This window comes from Pecten maximus, chromosome 11, assembly GCF_902652985.1.
Source record: "Pecten maximus chromosome 11, xPecMax1.1, whole genome shotgun sequence".
NCBI lineage: Eukaryota > Metazoa > Mollusca > Bivalvia > Pectinida > Pectinidae > Pecten > Pecten maximus.
Window position 1 is genome coordinate 18372411 of NC_047025.1, and position 23082 is coordinate 18395492.

General features: G+C 37.0%; 1 protein-coding gene across 11 annotated transcripts in view; it reads right to left on the reverse strand.

Moving 5' to 3' along the window:
- The window catches only part of LOC117338656 (GATOR complex protein WDR59-like), a 47399-nt gene that overhangs the window by 20123 nt on the left and 4194 nt on the right, over positions 1–23082 (reverse strand). For 8 of the 11 annotated variants that reach the window (XR_004535008.1, XM_033900024.1, XM_033900019.1 and 5 more), the window contains exons 5-20: positions 20819–20899; positions 19790–19827; positions 18545–18633; positions 17629–17745; positions 16135–16212; positions 15643–15882; positions 14963–15181; positions 13026–13187; positions 12349–12444; positions 11653–11830; positions 11406–11475; positions 9548–9701; positions 9073–9221; positions 7890–7971; positions 4804–4916; positions 3757–3883 (exon numbers count right to left, since the gene is read on the reverse strand). Coding sequence is in view for 10 of the 11 variants with exons in the window: in XM_033900024.1 (XP_033755915.1) it covers positions 3757–3883; positions 4804–4916; positions 7890–7971; positions 9073–9221; positions 9548–9701; positions 11406–11475; positions 11653–11830; positions 12349–12444; positions 13026–13187; positions 14963–15181; positions 15643–15882; positions 16135–16212; positions 17629–17745; positions 18545–18633; positions 19790–19827; positions 20819–20899 (1993 nt within the window). In the remaining variant the exon portion in view is untranslated. Of the gene's footprint in view, positions 1–1379; positions 1425–3756; positions 3884–4803; positions 4917–7889; positions 7972–9072; positions 9222–9547; positions 9702–11405; positions 11476–11652; positions 11831–12348; positions 12445–13025; positions 13188–14962; positions 15182–15642; positions 15883–16134; positions 16213–17628; positions 17746–18544; positions 18634–19789; positions 19828–20818; positions 20900–23082 lie in introns of all 11 variants that reach the window. The other 3 variants (XM_033900021.1, XM_033900017.1, XM_033900026.1) reach the window with 1 other exon arrangement.

The following is a 23082-nucleotide window of genomic DNA, read 5'->3' on the forward strand; positions in this document are numbered from 1 at the left end:
AAAACAGGGAATAAAAAATTTACACACAAAACCACAAGTATTAGCCATTAAGGAGGGCGACATTTTAATATAATCAAGTTGTCTAAAAATCATTGGGTCAGATACATGCATCAACAGGCCATCAACAGGTATCCCCGCAGGAACTGATAAAATTTCTCAAGCTTAACAGGAATAAAAGGAAATGCTACCTGTTCTTTTTAGAATAATCAGTTTCCTGACTGCTTATATTATAGGTCATTTATCAAAGGTTGAATGACATACTTATTAGACAGAAACCTACAAGTTTGTACGTCGAGTATAAAGTAAATGATTCTCATACAAGTCAGACAATTAGTACAGTGTATTCAGAGAACCAACTAAACCCCATTTAATCCAATGAATAGTTACTGTATACTATGAAACTTTCACCGAGTTAAACTTTTCTCTTGAAGCTCTAAGGGGCCACGGCAGGTCTTTGGATAAAGACTCAGACTAAAGCAACATCATGTGAAGAACAAAGATGCGGCTCAATCTCTTAACAGGGGTAGTTTGTTTTTCTCAAGAAGTTGTGATAACTGACCATCCGGAGTAGTCGTGTATCTGTCATTGGGTAAAGCACTTAAGCTCAATTGCTCTGAATAGCATATGAAAGGCCTCCCATATGATGTTCAGTGAGAAAGTCACCAGCTACAAGAAAAATTGGTCAAAAGGACCCTGGCTGTTGACTTGGCCAAAACACCAGCAAACAAACAAACTGATAAAATCCTTATCTGCTTAGTATAATGTAATTTTGACTTCTATTTATGGGTTGTGGATTTATATTCGCTTTCATGATAAATCCATCAAAAAGAGTGAAAAAGGTTTTAGTTAAATTGTGACTTTTCAGTTATAAAGTATGCAGACTTGTAAGGAAGAAAATAGCCCTCATCCAAGTCTTATATTCTCCGGAATTAAACAAGATGATCACTACTCCTTACAATCTTGAAGTAAAAATGTGGAAACAGGGAGAGCGACCTTTATGACTTATGATATAGTATATACTGATGGAGTATACTTTGATTATTGAGTTCTACGACTTTTTAATTTACATACAAGCCTAATCCGACTGAACTTATTCCCAATCCAAATCAAATAAGTTTTTTCTTTGTATAAAATGTACAGACATAATATTTTAATCTAAAGCTATCTGACAGCCAGTCCTAGAAAGCTTTTTAGATTGAGTTTTTCTGAAGCATTACCAATATAATTCTTGACATTCTTGAAACATCTGCTGACCTGAAGCAGTTTACAAGCTTTCCCCTGCTAGCAAATCAGAACACTAGGGAAGCTACAACTGATGGATTTGCAAAAAGGGAATTTGGACGAAATGAAAATCTCATTCACACTGTCTATATACTTACCGGTGCCCCGCCCTTGTCAAATATTTGGGGTAGACTGTAGCGCACCTGAGTATATTCATACAGTTTATACATATACATCAAATGTTTGCTTCATTGAACATTTTCTGCATTTCCTGAAGAGAAACTCTGAAAAGCCTGATAATATTAATGGTAGCCCCTTGTGGACCAAATTGTAGTAAATGCCAAGGACTATTAAATGTCAACAGAGATAAGGTCTATATCAGAGAGACAGCTCTACGAAACAGAAATAAGGTCTACATCAGGGACAGCTCTACGAAACAGAAATAAGGTCTTCATCACAGACAGCTCTACAAAACAGAAATAAGGTCTGTATCAAAGACAGCTCTACGAAACAGAAATAAGGTCTGTATCACAGACAGCTTTACGAAACAGAAATAAGGTCTTTATCACAGACAGCTCTACGAAACAGAAATAAGGTCTTTATCACAGACAGCTCTACGAAACAGAAATAAGGTCTATATCACAGACAGCTGTACGAGACAGAAATAAGGTCTATATATATCACAGACAGCTCTACGAAACAGGAATAAGGTCTCACAGACAGCTCTACGAAACAGAAATAAGGTCTGTATCAAAGACAGCTCTACGAAACAGAAATAAGGTCTGTATCACAGACAGCTTTACGAAACAGAAATAAGGTCTTTATCACAGACAGCTCTACGAAACAGAAATAAGGTCTTTATTACAGACAGCTCTACGAAACAGAAATAAGGTCTATATCACAGACAGCTGTACGAAACAGAAATAAGGTCTATATATATCACAGACAGCTCTACGAAACAGGAATAAGGTCTCACAGACAGCTCTACGAAACAGAAATAAGGTCTACATCACAGACAGCTCTACGAAACGGAAATAAGGTCTATATCACAGACAGCTCTACGAAACAGAAATAAGGTCTACTCTAGGAAATAAGGTCTATATCACAGACAGCTCTACGAAACAGAAATAAGGTCTTTATCACAGACAACTCTACGAAACAGAAATAAGGTCTTTATTACAGACAGCTCTACGAAACAGAAATAAGGTCTTCATCACAGACAGCTCTAAATAAACAGGAATAAGGTCTATATCACAGACAGCTCTACGAAACAGAAATAAGGTCTGTATCACAGACAGCTTTACGAAACAGAAATTAGGTCTCACAGACAGCTCTACGAAACAGAATGTGGTTCTACAAAACACAAGATGGTTCTACAAAACACAAAATAGTTAAAAAAACACAAAATAGTTAAAAAAAACACAAGATGGTTCTCAGTTCTAACAAACACAAGATGGTTCTGTCAAACACGAAATGAAAACTTTTGACGAGCAAGTTCAACCAAACTACAAATAACGTCATAGCACAACCTTGTACACTTTTTGATTAAATAAAACAACAAATGATAAAGCATCAAAGGTTATCAATTAAAAATCAACAATGATAAACCCTTTACTACAATGTTTTTGACTGCCAGAACACTTTACCTTTATGAGTTTATTCAGTTCAATCAGAAAATGTAACAAGATATAAAGTTGTTCTATGTTGATATTACCCTGAGAAGGGTCTATAAAATGTGGCTTAAATTCTCAAAGCAACAAACTAGGGACACACAGAAATCCTACATAAAACATTAGCATACACCAGGTGACAGACTGCCATCAATACGAAAGACAATCTCTCTCAAACACAATACTACCAACAGTTTCGCTTATAACCTTAAATCAGAAACACTTTTATAATTCAATAGGATATAACAGTGAACACATTGCAATCACAGCCAAAAACTTTCCTAACAATGATCTTCTGCCAGAGCAGCCTGTTGACAGCCTGATGATGGCGTTGACATCAGTCTAAATCAAATTCTCTGAAACTTAAAACTATATCCAGAATCTACAGATGAAATATAACTGACTACAAAAGACAAAATAGTTCATTTCCATGAGATCTAATAATATCTGGTGAAAGAAAAGAGAAGATATTTATGTAAGACCATAAACATAGAGAAAAGTTATTGCAAGAGATTAATTAATTACAACCTGATATATATATTTGCTGTAGTCTGGGAACAACTCTCCCACCCTGAGCCCAGTGTTAGTTTTGGGACAACTCTCCCACCCTGAGCCCAGTGGTAAGCTGGGGATAACTTCCCCACCCTGAGCCCAGTGGTAAGCTGGGGATAACTTCCCCACCCTGAGCCCAGTGAGAGTTCCGGGACTGCTCCGACCCCCCCCCCCCCCCCTCAGTCCAGTGTTAGTTTGGGGATAACTTCCCCACTCTCAGCCCAGTGATAGGTTTGGGACAACTCCCCCGCCCTCAGCCCAGAGTGGAAAGCTTGGGATAACTTTTTGCAGATACACCCCAGTGAACACTTACGGTTGGAGGGATGTATTCGACTGACGAAGACTGATGTAGCGGCCGTTGTATTTCCTGTTTGTTCCAGAATACACAACACAACATAGCCAATGTTTGTACATCATGAAGCCCACTGTAGAAGTCCATACTGTGAAAACAACAGGTTACGGTTGTTATTAGTCCAGTAAACATTTAAAGTAACAATGTACATTAATATATTTTATTTTTATATATGTATATCATTTGCATTATTTACAAGTATTTAATCAGCTGTGCATATAATTACAAGTGTTTCATCAGATGATGTATATTTATATGTGCCATTAGCTGTACGTAATGATGTATATTTACATGTGCCATCAGCTGTACGTAATGATGTATATTTACATGTGTCATTAGCTGTACGTAATGATGTATATCTACAGGTTACATCAGCTGTACGTAATGATGTATATCTACAGGTTTCATCAGCTGTACGTAATCATGTATATTTACATGTGCCATCAGCTGTACGTAATCATGTATATTTACATGTGCCATTAGCTGTTCGTAATGATGTATATTTACAGGTTACATCAGCTGTATGTAATGATGTATATTTACCTGTGCCATCAGCTGTACGTAATCATGTATATTTACAGGTTTCATCAGCTGTACGTAATCATGTATATCTACAGGTTTCATCAGCTGTACGTAATGATGTATATCTACAGGTTTCATCAGCTGTACGTAATGATGTATATCTACAGGTTTCATCAGCTGTACGTAATGATGTATATCTACAGGTTTCATCAGCTGTACGTAATCATGTATATCTACAGGTTACATCAGCTGTACGTAATGATGTATATCTACAGGTTTCATCAGCTGTACGTAATCATGTATATCTACAGGTTTCATCAGCTGTACGTAATGATGTATATCTACAGGTTTCATCAGCTGTACGTAATGATGTATATCTACAGGTTTCATCAGCTGTACGTAATCATGTATATCTACAGGTTTCATCAGCTGTACGTAATGATGTATATTTACAGGTTACATCAGCTGTATGTAATGTATATTTACAAGTGCTTCAGCAGCTGTTTTGCAAATGGGTGTCGTCCCCAGGGACTGCCATCATCTGGGTTGGAGGATGGAGTTAGTCTCTTGTCCGACATCAGTGTCACCAGATTCCATAACTGCAAATAATTCAGATACCAAGATAAGTCACTGAAAGTGATATAAATTTCATTATTTTTTTTTTTTTTTCAAAACACTTATATCAATCCTCTTGGAACCTAAAGAGTTAGTTATCTTGCATACTGAAATAGTATAAAAAATGTCTACATGAATAGCATACATGAATTATGTTGGATATACTGGAGCACTTTTAGTTTATCATTAATATACTCATTACAAATATTTACATATCCCTAATAAAGATTGACATTCAAGTATAACAAGAGCTGTTGGGGAACAGCATAGCTCGTCTTGCATATGTTTGTCAATAAATAATTAAAATATATCAATTGTTATGGTTTTGCAATAATATTTATATTGTTTACTTGATCAGATTGTGTTTTGTGAATTCATGCAATTTTCAAAACCATACCAATTTATATATCAATAAATTATTTATTGACAAACATTGGGGAGACAAGCTATGCTGTTGTAGATTGCATGAATATATTAAATACAAATGTAATTGCTTTTGGACCTATTTCTTCAAATTTTTGATAAAATATTATCCTTATGAGAGTTGTCTCCCTTGAAAAATGTGGACCGGTATAAATTGTCTAATGTGAGCATTTTCACATTGTTTTTTTTTTTCAGTTTCACCCCAAGAAGGGATAGTGTAACTCCACAGGGACTCTTTTACCACATATCAGCACCCTAGTACAATCATAAAGTGATGGGTTAAAAGCTTTCAACACATAAACTTAACATAAAGTCCAAAGATTTAAAAAAAAAAAAAAAAAAAAAACCCACAGATTTTAAAAGAAAAAATCCTTTTTTTTTTTTAAAGTTTTACTCCAGGAAAGGATTGTCTTACTCCATAGGGACTCCATTGCCAAATATCAGCACCCTAGTATAATTATAAAGTGATGTATTAATACCTTTCAACACTTGCACCAAAAACTTAACGCAAAAAAATTCAAAAATCTGTCTTTTTTCCCAAAAAATCTTTTAGTTGAACTCCGGCAGGAGAACGTTTAACCCACACTGGGACCATATTACCATAAATTACTATGCCTTTCAACACTTCCACCAAAAACATTTGAAAAACCAACGCCGACACCGACGCCGGAGTGACAACATAAGCTCTCACTCTTCTTCGAAGAGACGAGCTAAAAAATACAACTCTTTTTCAGGGGAACATAATGTGGTTACTGGTTACAGGTAAAAAATGAGCCTATATAATATCACACATTATGTAAATCTTGTATCTGTACAATGTTGATCTGTATTAAATATATGTAGCTGGTGGTCAATTGAAATTTACATTTTGTTAAGATATTAAAAAAAAGAATAGTTACATTGGTTACAGTACCTGTAATTATATTAGACAAGATTCAATGACTGGGTATTACAGCGTAATTTACAAAAAAAAAATTAAAAAGCTAAAAAATATATGTAAGACATAAATACCCCCAATGCCACTTGACACCCTGAACACAGTTTGGTGAGGGTTGCATCAGCAGTTCCTGAGATTAGCTAGTTACATTGCGTCAGGACAGGATGGGACGCAATGGGATGCTACCGGAAGGGATGTGTCAGGACAGGATGGGACGCAATGGGATGCTATGGGAAGGGACGTGTCAGGACAGGATGGGCATGGGTAACACTATATGCCCCCCCCCCCCTCCCCCCATTTCATGAGGGGGCCATAAAAAATTACCTTGAATATTTCACATTTTCATCATTCCCTTGTGCCATGCTATCCATCACATAATTGTGACAAAACAATAATTTTCCTTTTCTTTTTATTCACCGACATGTAATTCATCATAAGTATGGTGTATTGTAGATAGAATCACAGGTACTAATGGATAGACTCCTTAGTATACTCCTCAGGTATATACCAGTCATCAATACATATTCTATATCCTTAGGTATATACCAGTCATCAATACATATTCTATATCCTTAGGTATATACCAGTCCTCAATACATATTCTATATCCTTAGGTATATACCAGTCATCAATACATATTCTATATCCTTAGGTATATACCAGTCCTCAATACATATTCTATATCCTTAGGTATATACCAGTCATCAATACATATTCTATATCCTAAGGTATATACCAGTCATCAATACATATTCTATATCCTTAGGTATATACCAGTCATCAATACATATTCTATATCCTTAGGTATATACCAGTCATCAATACATATTCTATATCCTTAGGTATATACCAGTCATCAATACATATTCTATATCCTAAGGTATATACCAGTCATCAATACATATTCTATACACTTGTCAAGCTGCTAAAGGGGAAACTTTAACTCTATCAAAGTTCAGCTAGGCAAATGTTAAACAGTGGGAACCTATACTCAATCATAGCTCTGCTAGGTGTTTTTTAAATGACAGCAGTCTAATCAAGCTTTAAAAAAAAGTTCATAATGAATACATTTGGTGTTATGACACTGATAAAAGGGTAGTTATGTGATGGGTGTAATGACACTGATAACAGGGTAGTTATGTGATGGGTGTAATGACACTGATAACAGGGTAGTTATGTGATGGGTGTTATGACACTGATAACAGTGTAGTTATGTGACGGGTGTTATGACACTGATAACAGTGTAGTTATGTGATGGGTGTTATGATACTGATAACAGTGTAGTTATGTGATGGGTGTTATGACACTGATAACAGGGTAGTTATGTGACTGGTGTTATGACACTGATAACAGGGTAGTTATGTGACTGGTGTTGTGACACTGATAACAGGGTAGTTATGTGACTGGTGTTATGACACTGATAACAGGGTAGTTATGTGACTGGTGTTATGACACTGATAACAGTGTAGTTTTGTGATGGGTGTTATGACACTGATAACAGGGTAGTTATGTGACTGGTGTTATAACACTGATAACAGGGTATTTATATGACTGGTGTTATAACACTGATAACAGGGTATGTGATACTCTGATATACCTGTACTAGGTCCTTCCTGCCCACACTGGCTGCCTGGGAAGCATTGTGTTGACACATTCCAGGTATATCCTCCAAGTCTATCCTGTAATTCAGTGTTCACCTTGAGCAAATATCTTATAATCATAGAAACTATTTATGTGAAAGTAAACATCTGAAATCTCAATTAGCTGTAAATTTTGACCAATTATCTCACATTCTTTCTTTTACTGACCATAAGCATTTAGATGTATAATTTTCTAAACAAAGTGAAAAACAAGTTATGTACAATACATAAGCTACAAAGAACTAGGACTAAAAGTCACCAGATGCCAAACAATATTTTGACAATTTTCACTGACTTGTTTTGAGCAGCATCATACTGTACCTGTAATGTGTGCCGAGGTTTAGCAGTATCATACAGTACCTGTAATGTGTGCCGAGGTTTAGCAGTATCATACTGTACCTGTAATGTGAGCCGAGGTTTAGCAGCATCATACTGTACCTGTAATGTGTGCCGAGGTTTAGCAGTATCATACAGTACCTGTAATGTGTGCGGAGGTTTAGCAGCATCATACTGTACCTGTAATGTGTGCCGAGGTTTAGTAGCATCATACAGTACCTGTAATGTGTGCCGAGGTTTAGCAGCATCATACTGTACCTGTAATGTGTGCCAAGGTTTAGCAGCATCATACTGTACCTGTAATGTGTGCCGAGGTTTAGTAGCATCATACTGTACCTGTAATGTGTGCCGAGGTTTAGTAGCATCATACAGTACCTGTAATGTGTGCGGAGGTTTAGCAGCATCATACTGTACCTGTAATGTGTGGCGAGGTTTAGCAGCATCATACTGTACCTGTAATATGTGCCGAGGTTTAGCAGTATCATACAGTACCTGTAATGTGTGCCGAGGTTTAGTAGCATCATACTGTACCTGTAATGTGTGCCGAGGTTTAGTAGCATCATACTGTACCTGTAATGTGTGCCGAGGTTTAGTAGCATCATACTGTACCTGTAATGTGTGCCGAGGTTTAGTAGCATCATACTGTACCTGTAATGTGTGACGAGGTTTAGCAGTATCATACAGTACCTGTAATGTGTGTCGAGGTTTAGTAGCATCATACTGTACCTGTAATGTGTGCCGAGGTTTAGTAGCATCATACTGTACCTGTAATGTGTGCCGAGGTTTAGTAGCATCATACTGTACCTGTAATGTGTGCCGAGGTTTTTGTTGATGGGTAACAGGTAACTGCTATCGTAGATTTTTACCGGGGCTAGATTGGGACCCTTCTGTTTGTCAATATCCTCACTTTTGTCCTTTATCACCTTTGATCTTTTTCTTAAGTTGTTTTTCCACTTGAAATTCAAAATGTAATGAATTATTTTCCCCAAGTTGAACCTCAAATTTACTATACACATTATAAGTCAGTAACTGTATATGGAAGTTAAGGCATTGATCAGCCACACAAATTGCACACTTAATTTTCTTCCACACTATCAATAAAGATAACTGTCAGTCATGTGTCAGAATGGCGGAAAAATTTATCCTGTTGGAAAGTCTACATAAAAAAGAGTTTACTTACAAATGAGAAGAAAGAAACAGAGAAAAGACAGACAGACAGACATACACTACTCCCATAATCTTTGTGATATGTGTATCAATGTAGAATTCTTAGCGATACCTTCTGTTCTTTGTAGTAGTAGGACTTGATAGTAAAAGGATCCGTGGTGGTGGGAGGACTTCTAGCGAATGGATATTGTTGGTATGGAGTAGGAGTCGCGTGACTGCTTCGTATTCTTGCCCGGGATCCATACTGGGTGAGCTCTGACAACGCTCTGAAAGTCAAAGTATATCATACATTATTAAAGGTGTGATATATTTACCTGGTACTTTAACACAATCCAAACTAATGCATGTGGGAAGGGGAATGGTCCGCTCACTAGGGGAATGGTCAGACATACATTGTACTAGAGGTGTGGTCAGACAAGCTAGAAGTGTGGTCAGATATACTAGAGGTGTGGTCAGACAAGCTAGAGGTGTGGTCAGATATACTAGAGGTGTGGTCAGATATACTAGAGGTGTGGTCAGATATACTAGAGGTGTGGTCAGATATACTAGAGGTGTGGTAAGATATACTAGAGGTGTGGTCAGACAAGCTAGAAGTGTAGTCAGATATACTAGAGGTGTGGTCAGATTAAGTTAGAGGTGTGGTCAGACAAGTTAGAGGTGTGGTCAGATATACTAGGTGTGTGGTCAGATATACTAGAGGTGTGGTCAGACAAGTTAGAGTGTGGTCAGATATACTAGGTGTGGTCAGATATACTAGAGGTGTGGTAAGATATACTAGAGGTGTGGTCAGATAAGTTAGAGGTGTGGTCAGATATACTAGAGGTGTGGTCAGATATACTAGAGGTGTGGTCAGATAAGTTAGAGGTGTGGTCAGATATACTAGAGGTGTTGTCACACAAGTTAGAGGTGTGGTCAGACAAGTTAGAAGTGTGATCAGATATACTTAAGGCATTGTGTGACTTACATGAGGCATTGCTTGATTTACTGGGGATATTTTCTGACTTACTGGGGACATGGACTTACTTTGGACATTGTCTGTCTTACTGAAGACATTGTCTGACTTACTGAGGGCATTGTCTGACTTACTGGGGACATTGTCCGACTTACTGGGGACATTGTCCGACTTACTGGGGACATTGTCTGACTTACTGGGGACATTGTCTGACTTACTGGGGACATTGTCTGACTTACTGGGGACATTGTCTGACTTACTGGGGACATTGTCCGACTTACAGGGGACATTGTCTGACTTACTGGAGACATTGTCTGACTTACTGGAGACATTGTCTGACTTACTGGGGACATTGTCTGACTTACAGGGGATATTGTCCGACTTACTGGGGACATTGTTTGACTTACTGGGGACATTGTCTGACTTACTGAGGGCATTGTCTGACTTACTGGGGACATTGTCTGACTTACTGGAGACATTGTCCGACTTACTCGAGACATTGTCTGACTTACTGGGGACATTGTCTGACTTACTGGAGACATTGTCTGACTTACTGGAGACATTGTCTGACTTACTGGGGACATTGTCCGACTTACTCGAGACATTGTCTGACTTACTGGGGACATTGTTTGACTTACTGGGGACATTGTCTGACGTACTGGGGACATTGTCTGACTTACTGGGGACATTGTCTGACTTACTGGGGACATTGTCTGATTTACTGGGGACATTGTACGACTTACTGGGGACATTGTCTGACTTACTGGAGACATTGTCTGACTTACTGGGGACATTGTCTGACTTACTGGGGACATTGTCTGACTTACTGGGGACATTGTCCGATTTACTGGGGACATTGTACGACTTACTGAGGGTATTGTCCGACTTACTGGGGACATTGTCTGACTTACTGGGGACATTGTCTGACTTACTGGAGACATTGTCTGACTTACTGGAGACATTGTCTGACTTACTGGGGACATTGCCTGACGTACCGGGGACACTTTTTCCAACTTACTTTGGAGTGTGATCTGCTCCTGTCCTTGCTTTCTTGGCTTCTCTGGCCCTCCCAAATACAACAAGAAACCCTGAAAAAGAATCACACCAAAAATCAATTGGATTTATAAAATATCTTAACATTGTAGCATTATACACTTTTCAGTAAAGTAGAACCAACACAACTTCAAGAATGACACAGAAAATCATTTTGATTTGAAGGCAGTGTTACAATCTATCCCATGATATATATTGAAGGAAGCAGTCACCTCCAGCACAGAAGCGTGCTCCACTGGTGCGGGGGAATGGAATGTTGTTATCCAGCATGTAATGGTACGGACTGTAGTGGGGAGGAAACTTGTTGTGGCCATGGAGCTGTTTCGTTGGTTTGTGAGAGAACGGTAGATGCATGGGTGTTTCTGATTCTGGAGTTCTCCGGTCATCTACCTGTTACATGATAAAAAGACTGGACTCAGAAGACAAACTTACAGAAATCCACCTCTCATGTTATGGAAAGCTCACGTGATGTTGTGTTAAAACATGATGCTGTCAATCATTAATGTTTATTTAGAATTTAGTCTTGACGAAGCCAATGCTGAGCATGTAGACTCTCTTAATTCTAGAACTTTCTACAAACCAGGCAGATTGCCTCATTACAAAGGGTATCTGATGTAGACAAAATATATTTGTCTTCACATACATCTCTTTCTTTCTTTCTTTCTAATTTTCTAAATTGTTTTTCTTTTCTTTTTCTTTTTAGCACTCAGAGCCAAGAATTTTTACTTTATCAGCCAGCAAAACTAGCAATTGTCAAGAACTAACATCTCTACCATGACACATTTTTTTTTCTACTTTTTAATTTACAATTTGGCATCTCATTAATAAATGAATGTCCTAAGTGTTTCTTTAGCCTGTGAGGTGATAAACATGAGCAACTGTGGTATAGTTAATAGTGTATAACTGACCGTGAGCTTTTCTAGGTATGTGGCTAGCTGTCGGAGTACCGGCTCCAGACAATTGGTGTTCCTAGTCACGTGTTTCAGGCAGATATCCGTCAGGCCCTGTAACAACACAAGAGTAAACTTCATAACTACCTGAGCTGGTAAAAATACGACCTCAATTAACTTATACGAAAGAAAGACATGGCAGAATTCTAACAATGAATGTATAGCTTACAGACTGTAAACATATCAAGCGTAAAATGAGAACACGTCAAATGTAAACTGAGAACAGCATGAGAACACATCAAAAGTAAACGGAGAACAGCATGAAAACACATCAAATGTAAACTGAGAACAGCATGAGAACACGTCAAATGTAAACTGAGAACAGCATGAGAACACATCAAAAGTAAACTGAGAACAGCATGAAAACACATCAAATGTAAACTGAGAACAGCATGAGAACACGTCAAATGTAAACTGAGAATAGCATGAGAACACGTCAAATATAAACTGAGAACAGCATGAGAACACATCAAATATAAACTGAGAACAGCATGAGAACACGTCAAATGTAAACTGAGAATAGCATGAGAACACGTCAAATATAAACTGAGAACAGCATGAGAACACATCAAATATAAACTGAGAACAGCATGAGAACACATCAAATATAAACTGAGAACAGCATGAGAACACACCAGGTGGAGGCGTTGCTGTACTTTATTGTTGATGGTGGCATACAGGATATCCAGAGTGGGCATGTCGTTGTTAGGGTAGTTGTCGGGGAAGACAAGCTTCAGACGTACATTGTGATTGTTCGCCATTGCTAAGACAACACATGTTCTGGTGGTAGGATTTAACTGTGGAGATAAGAAGCATAGTGTTAGATAAAGCCTACTATACCTTACAAATCTTCAAAGAATTCTAATATGTATACTCCACATAGTTAATCTTTTTAAGTAGCAACATAGAAATATTCAACAATATGAATTACATTTTTCCGTGATTTAATTTTCAACAAAATCCCTAACATTATAAAATCCTTGACATAATAAAATTGATAACATAATAAAATCCTCAAAATAATAAAATCTCATTTTTATGTATTTTTGGCCCATTTGATATTTTAATGCAAAAATTAATATTTGTGTTTCCAATGAGAGTTCTGGCATTTAAAAACATCGCAATCTGAAATTATAGTATGGGAGTAGAGCTGTTGAATAGTCTACGGGAACAAACTTCATGTTTTAATTGATTCATAAGTGGTCATCTTTAGTGGTAGGATTAATTTTGTTTAAACAGAAGGGTTTTTTCATGCATTCTTTTATCTCCTCAGTTAAACATTCTAGGTAAAATAAGATAAGTCTGTCTTAAAATACCTAAATTCAATTTTGTAAACTTAATTATTTTTTTTTTTAAATTAAGTGAACCCAGTTAGAAAATTTATTTAAATTTAGATTTATGCCTTTTGTTTGATCACTCTTTCTCTGGCTGTGATGTCACAAATTCTACCAACAGCAGTCAGAATGGTAGGGAGTAATAGCTGTACGGGGTCAAATTGAAAACTGAATGCCAATTTTAAGGAATTGGATTATGGTGAAGATGATTAAAATTAAAGTTATGAATAGTACTTCAATGGTAGCTTAAATTCATATAGAATGTCATGTATACTTTACTTTCAGCAGATAACTGTTTTAGATACGCAAGTTGGACACAGTCCACCTTATACAGGTTGGGTTTATTTATTAAATTAATCGTATAATAATAATAACTACAGTGTACATATATCATAGTTCTACTGATGGACAATTATCTTTCTATTGTGAGTTTTATAGCTTGCTTTGAGTGTTGTTATTTATCATGGCATTGTTAATTGCACATTAGCCATGTTTAATCTGATAATTAATGTCAAGTTATTTTTTGGCCGCTTACTGTAATTAGTGGTAAAACACCGTGTTATATTGAATTGTCTGATCAGGATGTAATTTTGGAATAATTATAATAAATAATTCTGTTTTATATATGCAGAAAATACAGTACTATATTATTTGGGAGTTGATATATCCACAGACATATTTTGTTGTGATATAACTTGCTGTATTTATGAAGGCACTAGATCAGAAAGGACAGTATCTACCCTATATATAGGCCTATCAAGATACCTGTAAAGCTACATATTGCTAACTGTGACACCTGTAGATAGAGAGAATGCTATTCAACAAAACATGACAGGCTGGCCGAGTACCTTTATTCTCATGTTATCGACGTGGTCTGTACTGGTCAACAGGGAGCCATTGACAATACACAGGTGAATCTATAGCCTGCGATGAAACTTAACTGACATCAGTATCTTGTTATCATCTAGATGTATTACGCAGTTTCTTGTGTGCGATTTTTAAAAACGAAGAAATTGAATAACACATAAATGTATAACAAACAAATTGATTAATTGTATGTACCCTTTGTAAATGTTTCTGCTAACAAGTACACGCACTTCTACTGCCCCCCCCCCCCCCCCCCTACTCCCCACTTTGTTTGAAACATAACACAAGTAGGAGTTTATTTTGAGTGTTTCTAACAAATTGGTTATGAATATCCTATTCTACTGCTACCTATATGTTTTTACAACACTGACCTCTTCCACAACAATATTGGGTATCTCAACATTGACCAATGAGAATTCTTGTTTCAGAGTGCGTGGCTGCTGTGCTGTGATACTGTCAGGACTTCCCGATGGTTGGCGGTTTGTCTCCCCTCCATCTTCTTCTCCCTCATAGCTGTTGGTACTACTGACCAGGGGCATGCTACCTAATTCCTCACATTCAGGCAGGTCTCCAACATCATGTCCGCACAACTAGAGGACACAAATCATAATGTATCAACATAATGGCTGTAAAACTAACACTAAATCAAGGAATCTGTGATGAAGTGTATATATATGTCTACCATTAGCACAAACCAGAAGCCAGAGATCAATCACAGTATAGGGATAATATGGCTTCTTGGCTTTAACAATATTTATTATCTGACAAGTGCATCCCCCCGCCCCCAACCCAACAACCCAAACCAACCTAACCCAACCCAACCTCAGGATAATTGAATTTAGCCAACCAGAAGAAGGAAATAGTCGGACAGGCCCTAGCCGATCAGAAACCATGGTCGCCTTCTTGAATTATGGAAAAGGATGTTCTTACATAGTGAGGAAGGGTGACCTTGAGCAATGGTCATCCTGGACTTTAGGATCCTGATGCTATGTTAATATAACACAAAGGCAGGTCAGAAAGGGCAATACATAGGAGCTACTATGTTGCTAACCTTCTGGTGCTGTAGGTCCACCTTCCACACTCGAAGGGTCTGGTCTCGAGCCCATGTGACTAGCTGAAAGTCACGATCATCTTCTGTCTGCTTCCGCCACTGGAACTCCAAAATGGCATCTTGATGGCCCATAAACTGATGTACAAGTTGGACATTGTCTTCGATGGTCCAAAGATATAGAGAGTTGTCTCCCCTCCTTATCTGTGGCACAGCCACAGTGACTAACCCATGTCCAAATGGCTGAAAAATAACACGCATTACAAGTTTTCATAGGATTTTACACATCACAATGCACCTTATATTCACAGTAATTTGTTATCCTGGATGATTCTGCCTTTTACTAACGCTTCATAAGTATTCCAAAAGTTTCTATTAGGACATTTAACTAGTTTAATATTCCCATTATTTTTTATCTATCATTTTCTTCCCCAACAATTAAAATGCAATGAATAGAGTTTTGTTGCATGCATTTAACTGCTTTATTAAATGTACCGTGTATCGAGCCCTCCACACTGGACAACCAGCAGACATGGAACCTTTAGCCTGGCGGAAATTAGTAATATCCCAGAACTGTAATGAAAACAATACGAGATAAAATGTGTACATAACAGGGATTTATATCATTGCGGTCTACACCACATCAACTTATTGTGATAAATACTAGACTACATTTATATATATAAATAAAGAAACCAATGTTTCCAATGATGTTGATTTTCTGTGGTTTAGAAACTTGATGTTTTACTTGATTCAATATAATTATTTCTGTAGATATTATTTTACATAAGATTTCACGTGAAAAATGCCTATCTATACAAACACACCTATCGGCTTTTGACATAACAGACTCTTAGAAGATATATAGAGACTCAAAGCCTTGTGATACATATACAACACTCTCCACAAACATACGCATTCTCAGTTTTCAATAAACTTTGGTGCCATGAATAATTTAACATGATTAATGTACACACACCACAGACATGAAGCCCTTTATCTTATGTGAGTGCTCATGATTATTTTGGAGATAATCCTACTGTTTTCTGAAACTTGTGGACTGATAATACAGTTACAAGTGGAGTTTTACCGGCAGTATCATGTTACACTGTCCCTAATAGCCATCCCAATTTCATTTATTGGTATATTACAGTTAATATGCCACAAACTAGATTACTGAAGCCTACTGATATTACAACAGACATGTTATTCTGATATCATGAAAACATGGTGGACATAATTGTTTGACGGGTTTATGAGGTATGCTGTAAACAAAACTTGTTTTATTTGACAAGTGGTCAAGTGTGACCTTTGACTCTTTAACATTGAATGATGACCACCAAAATTTGATAAAAGCAGCCTTTACCATAGTAGATTGACCAGGATTACAACCATAGGACATTCCAAAAGTAGCTTTATACGTCAAAACATCAACCAAAATTTGCATGATTACAAGGCATCTGGGTTAATCTCATGTCTGAAACAATTCCTGACAGAAGTGTGCATGCTTTCAAGCATGTGCGCAACCAGAAGAATTTGATGAGTGCAATATTTTGCCAAGAGCAACAACACCCTAGGCCTAATCCAAAAAAGAATTTTCAGAGGTCCATCTAATATGAATAAACATGAACAAAATAAATAATGCATTATATTTTTTCCCTGATTATATCAGAGGATATCAGGTAATTCTGAAATAAATGACTTAATGAAATACATGTAATGAAGAAAATTAATACAAACACACAATTATTTTTTATTTTATGGATAAATCTTAAGTGCATTTTCACTTCAGGTAAGTCCATTTCAAAATATACTTTCCCGAGGGCCAGCAAATTTCAAAATATTTTTTCCCCTAATCATGTTATGTTTCAGGAAGTTTGGCCTTCTGGATTACAAGATAATCTCTGGAAATGAAAGTACTGGCAAACAAGACAACCAAACTGCTGGACGGGCACTTACTTCAGGGTGAGGTAAGAATGCATGCTATACCTTGACTGAACCATCCTGACTGGCAGTGGCTAGACAGTTTTCATTATGGGGACTCCAGTCCAGGCCGTGGATCTTAGATAAGTGAGCTGCTATATATGTCAGTGGTGAGTTCCCTTTCTGAAAGACAGAAAAAGATCAGGGTTAATAGACAGAACAAGCACCTGGTACGGGGTCCAAAATTAGTTAAGTGTGGCAGACAAAACGGGAGATTGCTGGTTCAATCCCCAAATACTATTTACAGAAACTTTCCTACTACAGATTTGGTGCCTTTGATTCCTACAAGTATATGATTGTAAGTGCTAAGGAACCTAGATTGATGTGGTGTTTTGGAATGCATGTATGAAAGGTGAGGGAGGGGGAGTAGTATGGCTGGTTTTCATTGTAATGTATTTTACAGTTGCATTCTCATCGCTGTGACACTTTGATAACATCATAAATGAGGACTGGTTTATTGCAGGAACTTACTATACAATAAAACACACATGTACACTATCACATAGACAAACACCAATAAATACACATGTACACTATCACATAGACAAACACCAATAAATACACATGTACACTATCACATAGACATGGATCAGGATGGAAAGGACCATATTTCAAAGGAATATATGGCGGGTGCATAAATGGTGACAACAAAGATTATTTGCAGACGGACAGATGAAGGACGCAAGGTGATTTAAATAGCCCACCTTCTGATGATGGTGGGCTAATAAATACAATCTAACAAGCTTTTAATTGTTTATCGACTTAGTCACTAAATAAAAAAAAAAAATACAGAATTTCCCATTTGTGTATCTTTATTAACTGATTCAATTAAGATGACATTTGAAATAGATTAAAGACCTAATTAAACATCAATTTCCATAACTAGTAGACAAGAAATTTAGCAGAGAGATTATAATCATACCCGAGGGTCCCAGAGACGAACATCACCCTCATGAGTTGTGGCGAACTGGTTGGTTTGGATTTTGTTCCACATAACTTGGGAGGCTCCAGCTGTAGAGAGAGGTCACCATAAGAGTTCAAACAGGTCATTAGTGATGTGTGTGTAGATACCAAGTATTACATGACAACTGTACATAGACGGAGATTATCACAAATGATGAAGGAAGAAAATATATAATTTTATAAGATAACATAATATAAGGTTATTTCTGGTGCAGGACTTTTATAGTCCTTTATACTTGACTCCAAAAGCAGATATTTCATTCAGAACATCTATACCAAGACACAATTTTGTATGAATACATTGATATTAAATATCAGTCCGGTACACTACATTGGTTTTTATGGTTCTTTCAGCTGTTCAGTTACAGAAGATGTCTCGCTTTATCCAATGATTATCCAAAACGTTTATACTTGATGCAGATATGACAGTTTCAGGTAGACTGTTTCAGAATTTTGATATTCTTATTGAGAAAGTTTGTTTTCCCCCTTGATGCCAATGTTGCTCACTTGGGATATATTTTCTTAGTTTCCTAATTTGCTGTGTCTCTGTGATACTTCCTCCCATAGTTTGACAGTATTACAGCATTCCTTGTTGTATAATCCATTTAGCATCTTGTATAGTCTCCCCTAACTCACCCATAGGACAGTGTTGGAAGCTTAACTGTTCCCAATATTTTGCAGTATATTTTTCAGACCAAAAAATAATATTGTTGTCCTTCATTAAGCTTGTTATGAGTTCCCTTATAAGCATTTCCAAAACTTAACACGGCACAGCAGTTAGACTGACTGGTTTATAAATTCCAGCCGTACATTTGTCCTCCTTCTTGAAGATTACAATGAACCGAAGCCAATCATCCAGTATCTATGACTCGTGTCATGACTTGGCCTCAAACTCTTGATCTGCAGCACCTAATTGACTTGGCCTCAAACTCTTGATCTGCAGCACCTAATTGCCTAACTAGAAATACTCTTAGATTCAACCACTATGCAATATCCACATTCTTAAAAAGTTTAAATATTTGTCACTTGTGTTACTATGTTATTTATCTAATAATAACATAATATATCACATATGCATGCACTATGTGTTGTTGATCCAAAGGTTTAAGATTTAAATTTCCTGTCATAATTGTATTGTGTTGAATAGACTGAATTGATCAGATTATGCTCACTAACAGAGGATGCATTAGACATTCATACATACCCACTGTCTGAAAAGATGACTGCGGCTTTCTCGGTTCCCTGAAATCATAAATATATAAATAAATGAAAATATTTTTTTCCAACTTCAGTACAATTCATTCTAGATCATAACTAGAGAAATTTAGCAGAGCTAACAATACCATTACAATCTGTAATTTATAAACACACTAGATCTAGAGTGATTAACAAAACAGCAAAAATTTATCTTTTTGGTAAGTGACCAATCAAGTATAAATCAGAGCTTATCTAATGTTTGTCAAATGTAAAGAGAAAGGAGAAGTTTCATCACAGTCTGTTAGTTAATTGGCTGGAGAGCAAGTAAATACAATGGTTGGAATACTAAAATATAGTGGATGGAATGCTAGTAAATACAATGTTTGGAATACTAAAATACAATGGCTTAAGTGCTAGTAAATACAATGTCTGGAATGCTAGTAAATACAATGTTTGGAATGCTAGTAAATACAGTGGCTGGAATTCTAGTAAATAAAATGGCTGAAGTGCTAGTAAATACAATGGCTGGAATGCTAAAAGACGATGGCTGAAGTGCTAGTAAATACGATGGCTGGAATGCTAGTAAATACAATGGATGGAGTGCTGAAAAAGAGTATTATGGCAAATGTTTTAGCAACTGTGACTATGGTCATAAACTGATCCCAGATTTAGTCAAAGATATCCAAGGTACGTCTAATGCTAACACACATAATGCCATGTAAATAGTTATGACCGTCGCTAGAGTGATGACAAGAGATGTGGTCGACAGACACAAAAAAAAACATACTACCCACTATGTATAGCAAGTACAACAAAAACATAGTACCCACTGTGTATAGCAAGTACAACGAAAACATACTACCCACTATGTATAACAGGGGTATAATTAGATATATGTTAAAACCAAGCATTATAATAAGAATTAATATCAAAATGACATGTTGCATTGTCAATGAAACATTCCCTTAACGTTCCACGGTATATTACATAACAGTAAGTTACATGTATATGATTTCAGAATTATATTTCCACTTACCGTACATCCCAAAGGTGTGTGAAGGTATCCACGGAGCAGGAGGCAATTACATTGACATCAAATGGGGACCAGTCTATGTCACTGAAACAAAGCAAGACCAAATCAATCAAGATGGCATTGTAAACAAGAGGCCCAGAGGGCCTGTATCGCTCACCTGGATTTCATGGTATATGAAACAAGAATGATGATTAAGTATATTTGTCACTGCAGGTATTGCTATGTCAATATATCATAGGCATTTTATATGGGTACGTGAGGTATGCCAATGCATTAATTCATGAAATGAAATTGACTTTTGGCGCAACCCCTTAGGGATGATACCACACAAATGTGAGTGATATCCATTGTTTAGTTTCAGAAAAGAAGTTGTTTAAACCCAGTGTTTTTGTTCCCATTATTTTTCAGCCTCCCGTGGCTTTTGAGTTGGGAAAATTCATCAACATTTTGAGAAATTTGGGAAAATACCAAATTGCCAAAAAAAAAAAGTACTAATTTTGTCAAATAAATTTATTAATATATAGTTCATCATGTTTTCAGCATTATTAAACTAAACATCACTTGCTACAAAAAGAACACATTATGAGTGGTTTAAAATCATCATGTGCCCATATTATGCCAGCATGGTGAGATATCAATTCTTGCTAGTAAAGTTCTGAATTCGTTGTTTTAATCCTATGAAAAGATCAACAAGTTCCTCTTAATCAGTCAACGAAAGCTCCCTATTCAGGTGGCAAATCCCGGTAAGAATGAGTATTCATACCCTGCATGCACTGCACTCTGACAGGGTATAAGAAATCCCTCCTAGTCAGTCTACAGTTGATAATGTAGCAAGCCCCGCACAGGGCGGCTGTATGTACACATATTTTTGAGTAGAATACTTATATATTATATCAATATATGATTTGGATAATTACTATCAGTATCCTTAATAATGTATCACTAATTCTAACAAGACCTTCATGGATTTTTTCAGTCAGTATTCAGTTTTACGATGTCTGCATTATTTGAGCGCTTGAAATCACTGACATCTATTACAAATCGTTTTAATGATCAAGATCTAAAACAACAAAGATCGCACGCCTCTAGGTCTACGGGATGATGTTGCATGTTTGAAGTGATAACGTTCATATTAGTTAGGATTGGAAAATACTTTATGGCTTCGGAACTCGCGATGTTATCATTTAAAAAAATGTCAGGAAAGGTAAAAGAAACATTTAAAAACAATTTTTTCAACTTTGATAATTGGGAAACTTCATTGAAATTTTGGGAAAATACAACATTTTTGGCCTAGGGGAAACAGCCGATATTCGGCAGTAAAACAGGCCAAACAAAAACACTGAAACCAATTGACCCCTTTTGACCCCGCCCTCTGCACCCGGGAGGTCAGTTCCTTCCTCTATAAAATTTTGAATCCTTAACCAAAAGAATGCTACCAGTCAAATATGAGCTGTTTCAGAGAAGAAGTTGTTCATATCAATTTAGCCAAATTGACCCCTTTTGGCCCCACCCCTCAGCCCCTTGGTGGGGTCAACCCTAAAATTTGTACAATTTTGAATCCCAAACCCATGACCATGCTACCATACATATGTGAGTGATATCCATTGATTAGGTTCAGAGAAGTTGTTTATATCAATTTAACTAAATTGACCCCTTTTGGCCCCGCCCCTCAGCCCCAAGGGGGTGGGCCCCATCATTTGTTCAATTTTGAATCCTTAACCCAAGGGAATGCTACCAGAGAGATATCCATTGCTTAGTTTCAGAGAAAAAGTTGTTTGTCAAATCTGCCAAAATGACCCCTTTTGGCCCCGCCTCTCAGCCCCAAGGGAGGTCGGCCCCACTATTTGTACAATTTTGAACCCCTATAGTGATGCTACCAGGCAAATATGATTATGAGCGATATCAATTGCTTGGTTTCAGAGAAGAAGTCGTTAATATCAATATAGGTATATTTACCCATTTTGGCCCCGCCCATCAGGCCCCCAGGGGGTCAGCCCCATCATTTGTACAATTTTGAATCCCCACCCTATAGTGATGCTACCAGGCAAATATGAGCGATATCAATTGCTTGGTTTCAGAGAAGAAGTCGTTAATATCAATATAGGTATATTTACCCATTTTGGCCCCGCCCCTCAGGCCCCCAGGGTGTCAGCCCCACCATTTGTACAATTTTGAATCCCCACCCTATAGTGATGCTACCAGGCAAATAGGAGCGATATCCTTTGCTTGGTTTCAGAGAAGAAGTCGTTAATATCAATATAGGTATA